Genomic DNA, 15246 nt, shown 5'->3' with positions numbered 1-15246 from the left:
TGTAGACAAAGTAAACAAAGTGGCATAGTTAAAGTGGCTAGTGACATAAGAGTGCAGTCGATGATCTAGAGTACAGTATATACATATGCATATGAGATGAATAATGTAGGGTAAGTAACATTATATAAGGTAGCATTGTTTAAAGTGGCTAGTGATATATTTACATCATTTCCCATCAATTCCCATTATTAAAGTGGCTGGAGTTGGGTCAGTGTCAATGACAGTGTGTTGGCAGCAGCCACTCAATGTTAGTGATTGCTGTTTAACAGTCTGATGGCCTTGAGATAGAAGCTGTTTTTCAGTCTCTCGGTCCCAGCTTTGATGCACCTGTACTGACCTCACCTTCTGGATGATAGCGGGGTGAACAGGCAGTGGTTCGGGTGGTTGATGTCCTTGATGATCTTTATGGCCTTCCTGTAACATCGGGTGGTGTAGGTGTCCTGGAGGGCAGGTTGTTTGCCCCCGGTGATGCGTTGTGCAGACCTCACTACCCTCTGGAGAGCCTTACGGTTGAGGGCGGAGCAGTTGCCGTACCAGGCGGTGATACAGCCCGCCAGGAGGCCAACATAGATATATAATCACCAAGATGGCCCACCCTAGTCACACCACGACCTAACCAACATAGAGAATAAAAATCTCTCTATGGTCAGGGTGTGACAAATATAGGCAACATAGTGTAGGAAATGTTTGTGGCCTGGCAAAGAAAATGGACGTCTGTCCCATGTTTTCCACAACAAGCTCTCAGTCTCACTGCAGAACTATGCGTTCTTCCACAGTCTCCATACATCAAATTTCGAAGTTGCTCCAAATGTCAAATTTCGAAGTGTTTTTGTTGCTCCTGCTGCTCTGTAGCGTTCCATTTCTCCAAAGGTCAAATTTCTAAATGAAGGGTTAATTCAATCCGACATCCTCAGGACATGGATAGTTGTCCAATTCCGACCTTAATCTTGAACAACCTGGCTGGTTGGCATTCTCTAGAGTCGGTACGTACAGTGCACAGCTGTGGTGGGAGCCCCCTGCCATATTGTGATGAACGAGAGCAGTTCAGCCCAAGGAGATAGTGGTGGCGGAGGAGCTGGGTGGAGGGAACTGAAAGGGATGTGTTTTTAGGAGATGATTAAAGAGACAAAGATGAAAGGTAGACATTTTTCACAATGTCCCATAATGCTTGTGGAACGATTTGTGGGGGGAAAGGGATGATATGTCTTTTCAGCAAGCCAGTAAGAGCTGGCAAGCCAATACGACGCAGGACTCTCATGTGACCTGTCATCATAATTAAGAAACATGCAGTCGGCTCTCGACTTGATATTCAGACAAGCTAGTCGCAAACAGAGTCCTCTGTGCGCTTCCCAGAGATGGATAGATTATGTATCTGGAGCTAAATGGTGCGGTCCTTTAGCTCCGTGTTAGGTAAGTAATATAAAAGGACCAAGTTTGTTTTGTCTAAATTATTTGCTTTATGTTGGATGAAAGGGAAGAGGTTTGTTTGTGCGACCACACCATTCCCGAGTCGGTATTACCATCTGGGCTACCCTTACTTCCTTCTTCATTCACAATGAAAATGGATTGACGACCTGGTGCCAAAACAGAAAAGGCTTTGTTTTGGTGATTTATTTTTGTCACATCATAAATTCATAAATAAATGTTTCAGTTGTTGACTGCAAAACTTTTAATATAGAATAAAATGCCCGCTGTGCAGTGCCTCCACTGCTACAAGAAAAGGCGCCAAAAATGGTTTAAAAGCACCTTTTAGCAATATACTGTAACCCACTGGTTAATTGAAGGACAGGGGCCTGTTGACCACACATAGAGTGGTTACAGAGGTTTGTGATTGCAGCAGAAGGTGGCAAAATAAGGCTGCGAGATGTGGGTGATGGAGATCAATACAATATCATAGACTCTCTACTCTCCAGTGGTGTGGTGACCGCAGCATTGACCTCTGAGTCATGCCACCTGGTTGAACACCATTGATAGGACTTTGCTTCTTATTTTTTACAGTACTATTGCATATTTACTCGGGTACCTATCTGTACCTATTTGACAGAATTCAAAAAAACTATTGGTAACCAATTGGTGCCTAATGTTGCTTGATTTAATGAAGTAATTCTTGTGTTGCCATTTTACTATGCAATTTCTTAGTAAATTGCCAGTTATTTCTGTTCAGGAGTTCTGTGCATCAGTCGTCTTTTACAACTTACAATGGTCTTCTAACTTAAAGAGTTTCTGATCAGGGTCAAAACAAAGTTTTATATAAAAAAAAGTGTCTTCAGTGGAAATGAAAGATGAAGAAAGACATTTGGAGTGCTAATGAAATTCTAATACAGATATCCAACAGATAGATCACAGTCCCTTTCATAGACAAAATGTCACAGTTGCTCAAACAGTATGTTCACAAGTGAGTGACAGAGTCAGGTATGATATAACCTGGCTATTAACATTTGAATGAATCTCACATGGATTTGACAAAGACTCTAGTGTGATGCTGCTTTTCGCACATCGACACTGACAATGGATAGTTAATCAGAACTACCCTTCGACTTTAGAAAGGTTTTTAGAGACTATTAACTTCTTAATGATCCATTCGCGCGTTAACGGGATTGATTTGACAATACCCAGTGAAATAGCAGCGCGCCAAATACAAAAACAGAAATACTCATAATTATAATTCATAAATCATAAAAGTGTTATACATCGGATTAAAGATGGAATTCTTGTTAATCCAGCCACAGTGTCAGATTTCAAAAAGGTTTTACGGCGAAAGCAAACCATGCTATTATCTGAGGACAGCACCCCATCAAACAAACACATGAAAATCATAATTTAACCCGCCAGGTACATTACGACACAAAAGTCAGAAATAACGATATAATTCATGTCTTACATTTGAAGATCTTCTTCTGTTGGCATTCCAATATGTCCATTAAACATCACAAATGGTCCTTTTGTTCGATAAATTCTGTCGTTATATCCCCAAAATGTCCCTTTGTTTGGCACGTTTGATTCTGAAAATATACCAGTTCCAACTCACGCAACATGACTACAAAGTATCTAATAAGTTACCTGTGGACTTGTTCCAAACATTTCAAACAACTTTCCTAATCCAACTTTAGGTGTTTTTAAACATAAATAATCAATACAATTTAAGATGGAATAAACTGTGTTCAAAACCGGATGAAAACAAAGTGGAGCGAGCTTTCAGGTCGTGCGCCCCTACCACAACAGTCCACTTGGCTATCCACCCAGATAGGAAAGTGCTACTTCTTCATTTCTCAAAGGAAAAACATCAACCAATATCTAAAGACTGTTGACATCTAGTGGAAGCGAAAGGAACTGCAAGCAAGTGTCTTGGAAATATAGATCCATATAGAAATCTCATTGAAAAGAGAGTGACCTAAAAAAAAAAACCTGATGGTTTGTCCTCGGAGTTTCACCTGCCAAATAAATTATGTTATATTCACAGACATAATTCTAACAGTTTTAGAAACTTTAGAGTGTTTTATATCCAAATCTACCAATTATATGCATATCCTAGCTTCCGGGCCTGAGTGGCAGGCAGTTTACTTTGGGCACACTTTTCATCCGGACGTGAAAATAGTGCCCCCTAGCCTGAAGAAGTTTTTAACCACATTGGTTTCCATTGATAATAACAATACCATGAAATTGTAAATTACTATTTCAGCAGTTCAATTCAACAATCATGCCTTTTTTGTTACCTTTTTATGAACGGTTGGTTTGTTGTATAATTTCTTGAGGAACGTCAAATCCCTTGATTGGCTATTTCTTCTGCTCAGACCAATCAGAGACTGGGATTTACCCCTGGTCCTGGCAGCTGATTATTGGAAAGAGCATTATCCTCTTCCCCACTGCACCATAGTAATTGTGTCCAGTATGCAGTCCAGTATGCAGTCCCATATTGTCATAGCCCTCCTGACAGGACATATTTTACAGCCTCTGAAAAGGCTAGTACCTAATATCCAAAGGCGCAATACCCAATCAACGGAAATATATTTCTGAAGTTGATGGGGAAAAGGGGTAGGTTGAGGTGGTTGGTCTGTCCAGAGGCTTGATTGGGTTGAGCTAGTGGTATGAAAGCCCCGGATCCAATTAGCTTAGTGACTTAGGTATGGAGGAAGATGGGGCGGATTTGGATTTAAGCACCCCCTACCCACCACCACCATATCAACCTCTATTGGTCTTGAGGAAAGAGTGCCCCCTATTGGACAGACCGACAGTGTATTACATTTACATTTAAGTCATTTAGCAGACGCTCTTATCCAGAGCGACTTACAAATTAACTTGTGTATAACTTCAGATATCCCAGGGGAGAACAACTGCCCTGTGTCATTGAAGCCACGGAAGTTCACGGCCGACCGATACTGCAGGCATTGTTTGCAGAAAACAGCACCACCATTATAGTGAATGGAAAAATGACAATCTTCGTGGTCAATCTTTCTATAAAAACATTTTATGAGGACAATCATGGTACCAATAATTGCTTCTAATACACCAGATATATGTCTCCAACCGATTATTTTAAAATCTCAATGAGAGCACTGAGCTACCCTGCGAAGTCACTTCCTGGAGTAGCTCAAACCGCGCATGTTAAGTCTCCATGAGACACCATCATAAACGACTCAATTTGGCTTCAATGCGCTATTGAGTCTTCACATAGGAATGAATGGTGTCACATGACCAATGGTTTTGTCCATTCATATATACAGTCATTGGGTTATGCAGCCAAATATTCACCAAACTTAACCCTGGGCCATGTTCATTAGGGAAAAAACTTAAAGTGTTTAAAATGTTTTGCAACGCAAAATGAAAATGAGGGAATCTAGGTAGTCCCCATTTGTCTCAGTTTTTTTTTCTTTTTGTTTGGTCCCTAATGAACACAACCCTGCTTATCTTCAACTGTTTAGCATTTAGAGAGCTGTGGAAAGATATGGCTTGCAAAGAATGTCACTAAATTGCTATTTGTCTGTTTCTCTCCTCAGCCAATGGCGACTTTCCTCCTACAGTAACTGGCAACACTAAACTGCCAATGAAACCAACCAATCAGAACATCAAAACAACCACCCCGTCCAATGGAAACTCAAGAACCTTGTCAGAACATCCAACTCTGACTGCCTGTAAGTGTCCACCTGTTGTCGTATGGCTGTGAGTATCTCAGTATCTGTAGTATCTGTAGTATACAGAAAAGGCAGTCTAAGAGGGAAGATGATACATTTTTGTCTCTGATCTCAAGCTAGAACAATGGTCTCTGATTCCACACACAGACGCTCTCTCCTATCCTCTCCCTGCTTGCTCACTGACAAGCACACACACGCACACACACACACACAAAACACACACACACACACACACACACACACACACACACACACACACACACACACACACACACTTACCCAGGATGACTTCTACTCACACTCACTCCACACGTGCTGTGAAAAGGCACAGTGCTTTTTCCTCAAACAAAGTAAGTGTGCCACCTACTGGATTCATCCCCACGTCTGTAACTGTACATCTCACTCTGGATTAAATGGAGCAGGACGGACAGTTTTGATCTGCAAAACGTTCCAATTTGCTTCCATAGAATGTAAATGTAGCTCCTTTCACAGAGTTGACATTTTCCACCTTCGATTCTTCCAAGCACCGAGCTACTGCATAAATTACCACTGTGGATAGTGCAGAGCTGGAATTGGCTCCTTTTAGATACATTTTACACAGCACGCAACACTGACTCTCCAGGAGTATAATCATTGAAGTAATCATGTATTTTGTCTTGTCGCTTTGTCTTCAAGCCAATAGCACCACCGCAGACATTATAAATACCTGTCTGGCTGCTGATGCCAGTGCCCTTATACTCTGAGAATCTCAGAGTAATTGCATTTATCACCATCTTGTTTACTCCTCCAAGCAACAAGATGATGTTCATGACATTCCCTTCAGCATCATTGCAAAGAGTGAAATTCACAGTTCAGTCAAGACTTGTTAGCCACAGCCTCATGCTAACACACTCCCTTGCAGTCATTTTCCTTCATTATAGAACGGGTGGATCTAATCCTGAATGCTGATTGGTTAAAACCTCATTCCAGTCGGTGTCTATTCTGCAAGTTACCACCGGCTAAATCTATGACGCTTAAGTGCCTATTTACTCTGTTCCATCAGACTGCGCGATCCATGGTCTCATCAGCCCAGCCAGGCAATTTATAAACTTGATCTCCACTATTAAAAGCATCTAGACATTATCTCACATTTCTTTTAGACTAACATTTAGTTTTCAACATCAGAGATTTGTATAAACCTTGATGTCTTGTCTCTCCGACATTTGCAACATTGTTTCACTATTCAATTTCAATCTCCAGCTGTCCCATAGTAATGAATATGTTGGGCGTCGGGATGAGATAGACAAGTAGGCAGGTTTTCTCAGCCAGTCAAAATCATGAATTGGCATAATTTTTATGGATATATACAAAGAATTTAAATCAAATCCAATTGTATTTGTCACCCGCGCCGAATACAACCTATAAGCCTTTAACCTGTTGCTTCTACTCGGGACGCTTGCGTTTAATGAACTTTTGAGCTCTGGAAATGCAAATGCGCTACGCTAAATGCTAATAGTATTAGTTAAAACTCAAAAGTTCATTAAAATACACATGCAGGGTATCGAATTAAAGCTACACTCGTTGTGAATCCAGGCAACAAGTCAGATTTTTAAAATGCTTTTCGGCGAAAGCATGAGAAGCTATTATCTGATAGCATGCAACACCCCAAAAGACCCACAGGGGACGTAAACAAAATAATTAGCATTTCGGCATTACACAAACCGCACAATAAAATAGAAAACATTCATTACCTTTCACCATCTTCTTTGTTGGCACTCCTAGATGTCCCATAAACACTATTTGGGTCTTTATTTCGATTAAATCGGTCCATATAAAGCCTAGATATCGTTATATGTAGACTGTGTGATAAACGAAAAAAACATCGTTTCAAAACGTAACGTCATTTTTTAAAATTCAAAAAGTCGACGATAAACTTTCACAAAACAATTCGAAATACGTTTGTAATGCAACTTTAGGTATTAGTAAACGTTAATAAGCGATAAAATTCATCAGGAGGCGATGTAAAGATCATTAGCTGTCCGTCTGGAAAAATGTCCGGCTAGAAACTCAACGAAAATATCCGGTCCTAGACCGGAGGAAATACGGTGTCCTGCATGTGTTTGACCAAGAAAAAACTCGAAGGGAAATGACAAGACTCTAGACACCGTGTGGAAGCTGTAGGTACTGCAACCTCAGTCAATTAATTGTGGTTCACCTTTATCAATGGGATCAAGTAGCGCATGGATATATTTTCCCATTTTCAGTGATCAGTTTTTCCTGTGCTTTTCGATGTAAATGCCGTTCTGGTAAAGCCACAGCAGTGATTTAACCAGTTTTTTAAACGTCTGAGTGTTTTCTATCCACACAGACTAAGCAAATGCATATACTATATTCCTGGCATGAGTAGCAGGGCGCTGAAATGTTGCGCGATTTTTAACAGAATGTTCAAAAAAGTAGAGGGTCGACTTAAGAGGTTAACATGCAATGTAGTTTTGAGAACAAAGAGTTAAGAAAATATTTACTAAATAAACTAAAGTAAAAGAAGTGACACAATAAAATAACAGTAAGGAGGCTATATACAGGGGGTACCGGTACCAAGTCAATGAGCGGGGGTACAGGTTACTCTACTTAATTTGTACATGTGGTAATTTGTACATGTAGGTAGGGGTGAAGTGACTATGCATAGATGATAAACAGTATGTATCAACAGTGTCAAAACAAAGGGGGGGGGGGGGGTTAATGCCAATAGTCCGGGTGGCCATTTGATTAATTGTGCAGCAGTCTTATGGCTTGAGGGTAGAACTGTTAAGGAGCCTTTGGACCAAGACTTGGCGCTCCGGTACCACTTGCTGTGCGGTTGCAGAGAGAACAGTCTATGATTTGGGTGACAGGTGTCTTTGACCATCTTTGACCAATTTTAGGGCCTTCCTCTGACACCAGGTCCTGGATGGCAGGAAGCTTGGCCCCAGTGATGTACTGGGCGATACGCACTACCCTATGTAGCACCTTATAGTCGGATGCCAAGCGGTTGCCATACCAGGCGGTGATGTAACTGGTCAGGATGCTCTCAATGGTGCAGCTGTATAACTTTTTGAGGATCTGGGGACCCATACCAAATCTTTTCAGTCTCCTAGGGGCAATAGGCATTGTCATGCCCTCTTCATGACTATCTTGGTGTGTTTGGACCATGATAGTTTGTTGGTGATATGGACACCAAGGAACTTGAAGCTCTCAACCTGCTCCACTTCAGGTCCATCAATGTTAATGGGGTCTTGTTTGGCCCTCCTTTTCCTGTAGTCCATGATCAGCTCCTTTGTCTTGATCACATTGAGGGAGAGGTTGTTGTCCTGGCATCACACATGGCCAGGTCTCTGACCTCCTCCCTATAGGCTGTCTCATCATTGTTGGTGATGAGGCCTACCACCGTTGCGTTGTCAGCAAACTTAATGATGGTGTTGGAATCATGCTTTGCCACTCAGTCGTGGGTGAACAGGGACTACAGGAGTGGACTAAGCACACAACCCTGAGGGGCCCCCATGTTGAGGTTCAGCGTGGCAGATGTGTTGTTGCCTACCCTTACCACCTGGGGGTGGCCAGTCAGGATATCCAGGATCCAGTTGCAGAGGGAGGTGTTTAGTCCGATGGGTCCTTAGCTTATTGATGATCTTTGTGGGCGCTATGCTGTTGAACACTGAGCTGTAGTCAATAAACACCATTCTCACATAGGTGTTCCTTTTGTCGAGGTGGGAAAGGGCAGTGTGAAGTGCAATAGAGATTGTGTCATCTGTGGATCTGTTGGGGCGGTATGCAAATTGTTGTTGTTCTAGGGTTTCCGGCATGATGGTGTTGATATGAGCCATGACCAACCTTTCAAAGCACTTCATGGCTACCAATGTGAGTGCTATGGGGCAGTAGTCATGTCCTGATAAGAGAGCACATTTATGCCAGGTGAAATCGTGCATCATTAGCTCATTGTTATGGATGCATCCCAACCAATTTTACTAGAAAACTGCTTAAACAAATGTGAATGCAGCTACTTCGTTGTTATTCTGGCTATTTGACATTACAGTAAATTAGCCGTAGTTGGCTAGCTTGCAAGCAAGGGATAAGAACGTTTCCAGCCAGTATGGCAATTTAGAACAAACAACTGGGTCGCGTAGATACAGAACAAAAAGACTGAACGACTGGTCGGTTTGGGTAGCAACCTTAGATTTGTGTCTGGACTATATCTTGTGGAAGGATGAAATAGTATGAATAAATACATCAAAATCAAGCTTTTATTGAAAATGTGTCAATCTTTATTTGAATATGTTGGTAACCCGTTGTATAAAAGTGATAATGCCCTCGAAGCCGGTGTTTGGAGGATATATTGGCACGGTTTGCCAAATTATCCTCCAAACACAGGCTACTCAAGCATTAATTGACATGCCTGATCCGATATGCATCAACCTGGTAACAGACCTTTTGTAACCAACTGTGAGGTGTTTTTTATTGGTGATTAAGATACGAGGAACCAGAATGTGTCTAAGTAAGAGCTGTGTCCATTAAATAATGCAATATCGAGTGACTTCAAACACAGGTCGCCTAGCCACAGCATCACACAATCATTGAATCTCAAATATCATCTACGTTTTTTGACGATGTGTTATTCAATGATGAGAGTTGATCATTTGTTGATAATGGTGATTTTTAGTGGTCTCCTCGGAATATTGGCATAGGTTTCCAAAACTGACTGGATCTTAGCCAAGACTGTAAACTAGTCCTCCTCATATGGTGTTTAAATTACAATGGCTATCTAATATATTGGGTGTTCAAAAAAGCAGGACTCTCTCTGATTTCGGGGTCAGCCTTCTTTTCGTCCTTTGGCCTTGGATTATCATAGGCATTCTCCCAGGAGATTAATAAGTGGACTTGCATTTATGGCTTGGCCTTCTGATAGGCAACTTTGAAGGGGGCTTTAATATTCGCTCTGCATCTCCCTTTGGCTGGAACCCTCCAGTGCTGATGTGCTTGATGCCTGCGGTGGAAACGATAGAAAGCCTGATGAGTGTGTGTGAGTGCCTGATGAGTGTTTTAGTTCAGCGGGCCTGTCACTCTGAAGCAGCTCTCCTCCTTCCTCATCATGCTCAATGATTAACCCTGGGAAACATCAATGTCATTTCTATCTCTCCTCATTGCTCTCTGCTCTTCTTCTTACCTCTCTCTGCTCTTCTTCGCATTTCTCTCTGTTCTTCTTTGCACCTTTATCTGCCTTTTTTCGCACCTCTCTCTGCTCTTCTTCGCACCTCCCTCTCTCTGCTCTTCTTTGCACCTCGCTCTTCTCATAACTCGCTCTCTCTCACACCTTTTTTTACTGTCCCATCTTGTTCTCTCTTTTTTTCAGACTTACTCTTTCTAACCTTTCTTGCTTTCAGACCCTTCTTACTCATTTCCACTGTTTTGTCTCTCACTCTGCTTTCTTTGAGTTCTATCCTTTTCCCACTCTTTCTCTCATTTCCCCTGCTCCTTCCCTCTTTCTCCCCTGCTTTTTCTCACCTCTCTTTCTCTTCCTCCCCTTCTTTTTCTCTCCTCATTGTTTCTCTCGCCCATCTATATGTATTGATCTGTTGAATGAAGTCTCTCTGCACCTTTATTTCTCTGAAACCCAACCCTACAATGAGGTGTGTACTCAGACAGTGTATGTGTCTGAAATGGCACCCTATTCACTACATAATGTACATATGGCTCTGGTCAAAGCTGTGCACTATATAGGGAATAGGGTGCCATTTGGGACGCAGTCACTCTCTCACTGCTGACTCATCGTTTCTATGCGGGGAAACAACAGAGTTCTCTCACAGACTCTCAGTTGATGAGCTCACTTCACTTTCTCACTGTGATTACTTCGCCGCCCGATGGGAAAGGGACTCGTCACCAACTTCAAAATGAGTGTGTGCAGTAGTTGTGTATGTGGTCGTGTTTGAGAGAAAGTGTGTATGCCTATTATTTTACAACACCAAGGACAGAGGAAGAGGAGACCGACTGAAGCGATCTGATTGGCTCCTGTCAGCAGAATAGCAAGTGATTGACAGCTGCACTAAACAAAATCGGTCCATAATGACTATGCAGATCAGGGGGAACATGTTTTTTTTTTTGTCTGTTACCGTTGTTATTAGTCGCTAATTAGCCACATTCCACACGCAGAATACATACTTGTTTACTAGTCGTTAAATCAAATGGTGGTGTTGAGTTGTTTGTTTGTGAGCTGTTGTTATTCCATGTCTGTGGCCCAAATGGAACTCTATTCCATACAGTGCTTAAAGACCAGTAGCCATAGGGCTCCATGTAGGGAATACTGTGCCATTTGAGACACAACCCATGTGTTTGGAAGAGGTATTAATCACCTGGACAGACATGTGACTGATAATGAGCACCACAATACAAGATACTGTGTGTGTGTGCGTGCGTATGTTGGAATACAATATTGAAATTAAATAGACTGGGGACTTCTTAGAGACTCCAATTCAACTCATACTCATCTTCCTTCATGCATTAATATGGGCCAGTCAAAGTGGAACAACCTTTTAATGTTATATTCCAATGCAATGACCATACTAGCAGTGTGCATAATGAGTCAGAGGCATGAAATAGCCATCTGTCTCTGGTGAAAGACAGATCAAACTATTTCATGCTCATTAACGTTTATAACAGTCACCTGTCCTTTCCTAAACATACGTGCTGTATAAAACAAGGATTGAAGTTTGACCACTTTACCTTTCTGTGGTATAGAAACAGTATGAATATGCACAAAAACAATAAAAAGCAAAACACCATTAAAACATCAGATTAAAGCTTTGATTAGTCATGAAATGGCAGCAATAGAGCAGCAGCATAAATCATAAACCAACTCAAAAGTGTATGCAGCAAGGCTTTCTGCATTGGTTATACCCAGCAATCAAAGCAAATCAAGTCAACAGTCAATTCAATGAATAATCCAGAGTTCAAAGGTCACAAAATAAACATTTGATTCAGTTGTTAAGCTAGTTCAATTTAGTTTAATGCAGATCATTTAGTAAAAAAAAAGAAAAGTAAATCCACAAAAAATCAATTATAATCCAATAGGAATTGTAGGAGAGACAATCAGCAATGCAGAACTTAATCTGATATGCTAACTACTCATTGGTGTCAAAAAGAAATCCTTATGTGGGAGTCTAAAGGGGATGTTCAGGTGAATAAAAGAAAACAGTCGCCGATAAAGTCAATCAAAATTAATCTGGTTTAATACAAGTTGCAACACGGGGACACCTCCCGCACAGAAGCAGAGAAAATGTCTAACAGGCACTTATATATTTATCAGACAGTAATGTTCTGTTAACACCAGCCCAAGAGGCTGGGAGGAAGTCACAACATCATTGGCTACAGAATCAGAGATACATTATCAGTCTACCTCCAGTCTGATGTCAATCACTATCAACGGATAAGAGATTAATACATAACAAACAGCATTGAGTCTAGTGACCATCAACCCGTGACACAAATGATCTAAAGGAACAGGTTTATGCAGCACATTTACTGAGCAATTTTACTTTCAAAGTTATCAAACAAACATTTCCCCATTGTTACTCACACCAATGCCTTTTGCGCTCCCATTCCTGTGTGTGACCCTGTGGGAGCACATCTTGAGAGAGAGAGGGGGGGGGGGGGGTCTGTTCACCAACCAAGAATACACAAAACACCATATTGGTCTGCAAAAATATCCTCAGTATACAACGTAAAACACCAGATAATGCATGCAGAGCAGAAATAGGCCGATACCCGCTAATCAGTTATCAAAATCCAGAAAATATCTGTTAAATTCTGCATCCACCTAAAAGGAAGTGATTCCCAAACCTTCCACAACAAAGCCATCACCGACAAGCTGGTCTGCAAGCTGGTCTTGGGGCTCTGTTCATAAACACAAACAGACCCCACAGAGCACCAGGACAGCAACCCAATTAGACCCAACCAAATCACGTGAAAACAAAAATATAACCATTTCCAATGTGACAAGTAATTAAGATAAATACTGAGCAAACTAGAATGCTATTTGTCCCTAAACAGAGAGTACACATATTTCCCTCAGATTACACTGATCCACAAAGAATTTGAAAACAAACCCAATTTTGATCAACTCCCATATATACTGGGTGAAATACCACAGAGTGCATCACAGCAGCAATATTTGTGACCTGTTGCCACAAGAAAAGGACAACCAGTGAAGAACAAACACCATTGTCAATACAACCATTATTTATTTGTATTTAGTTTCTATGTTGTACTTACTATTATTTGCACATAATATGACATTGGAAATGTCTTTATTCTTTTGGAACTTTTGTGAGTGTTATTCACCCAAAGGGTCAGATAGCTGAACAGACAAAGATATGTTCCCACCAGCACAAGTATATATACCCCAATTTGGGTGAAATCTCCTCCTTCCCTCTAAACATTACATCTGTATTGCAAGGCAGGAAGGTAAGTGATGTGGATAATAAACTGTTCCTTCGCCCTTAATGTGACCTGACCTGACCTCGGCCCCCATTCCTCACGAATCCCCAGCTCACCCTTATCAGTGAACTCAAACATGTTATTGCTTTTCCCTTACTTAGTACATTCCGAGACCCTGGCTCATATCCAACATGAATTGACCAAAACATATACATTCCTCCTACAGATAACCATTATTTTCTGCTCCATAAGATGCCTGATGATTAACAATATTTCAAGTTTAGAAGTCAGAACCCATCAGTGTAATGTTTAATGTACATTTTTATTGTTTATTTCACTTTATTATCTCCTCTTATGGATAGGGGAGACGCTAGCGTCTCAACTGGCCAATTGCCAGGGGAAATGCAGAGCGCTAGATTCAAATAAAATGCTATAAAATTCTAACTTTCATTAAATCACACATGTAAGATACTCAATTAAAGCTACACTCGTTGCTTTTCGGCGAAAGCATATGAAGCTATTATCTGATAGCCTGCAGCCATCCTCACCAGCAGAAATAAAATATAAAATATGCATTACCTTTGACGAGCTTCTTTTGTTGGTACTTCAATATGTCCCATAAACATCACAATTGGTCCTTTTGTACGATTAATTCCGTCCATATTTATCGAAAAGGTCCATTTATAAAGCGCGTTTGATCAACAAAAAAAACAGCTGAGAAAAACGCAACGGCACAACAAAATATTTCAAAAGTTGCCTATAAACTTTGCCAAAATATTTCAAACTACTTTTGTAATACAACGTTAGGTATTTTTAAACGTTAATAATCGATCAAATTGTAGACGGGGTAATCTGTATTCAATACATGATCGAAAATAAAAAAGCTCTGCTCTTCATGTCTTGCGCAACTCACAAAAGTGTCCCCTGTCCCGAGTTGGCCTACTTCCTGATAAGACAAAGGAATAACCTCAGCCATATTCCAAACACTGGCGACATCGCGTGGAAGTGAAGGAACTGAAAATAGGTTCCTATTAAATATCCAATGGCAAAGACATATAGGGAAGAGAGATGGGCTTTTTTAAAATTCTGAACAGTTAGTCCTCTGGGTTTTGCCTGCTACATAAGTTCTGTTATACTCACAGGCATAATTCAAACAGTTTTAGAAACTTCAGAGTGTTTTCTATCCAAATCTATTAATAATATGCATATCTTATATTGTTGGCATGAGTAGCAGGAAGTTGAAATTGGGCGCGCTATTTATCCAAAAGTGAAAATTCTGCTCCCTAGCTTTAAGAGGTTTTAACTTGCATTTTCGATGTTAACATACATTTCCCATGCCAATAAAATCCTTGAATTGACTTGAAATTGAATTGAGAGAGAGAGATCGAGAGAGAGAGAGAGAGAGACTTACACATAACCTTGTGTTCATGGTCAACGTCTATGGTTGAAGACTACAATTTAGTGGTCATGGACAGTGGTGTAAAGTACTTAAGTAAAAATACTCGAAAGTACTACTTAAGTAGTTTTTTGGGGTATCTGTACTTTACTTTACTATTTATAGTTTTGACAACTTTTACCTCATTACATTCCTAAAGAAAATTATGTACTTTCTACTCTATACATTTTCACTGGCACCCAAAAGTACTAGTTACATTTAGAATGCTTAGCAGGACAG

At 40.7% G+C, this 15246-nt stretch overlaps 1 protein-coding gene across 1 annotated transcript in view; it reads left to right on the top strand.

Annotated features, from left to right (window-relative positions):
* The window catches only part of alk (ALK receptor tyrosine kinase), a 768505-nt gene that overhangs the window by 671435 nt on the left and 81824 nt on the right, over positions 1 to 15246 (top strand). Inside the window, exon 11 of the mRNA XM_029621021.2 lies at positions 4995 to 5129. Within this exon, the coding sequence (XP_029476881.2) occupies positions 4995 to 5129 (135 nt within the window). The remainder of the gene's footprint in view (positions 1 to 4994; positions 5130 to 15246) is intronic.

The sequence above is a fragment of the Oncorhynchus nerka genome, linkage group LG28 (genome assembly GCF_034236695.1).
Source record: "Oncorhynchus nerka isolate Pitt River linkage group LG28, Oner_Uvic_2.0, whole genome shotgun sequence".
Classification (NCBI taxonomy): domain Eukaryota; kingdom Metazoa; phylum Chordata; class Actinopteri; order Salmoniformes; family Salmonidae; genus Oncorhynchus; species Oncorhynchus nerka.
This window is presented reverse-complemented; position numbering and strand designations above follow the sequence as displayed.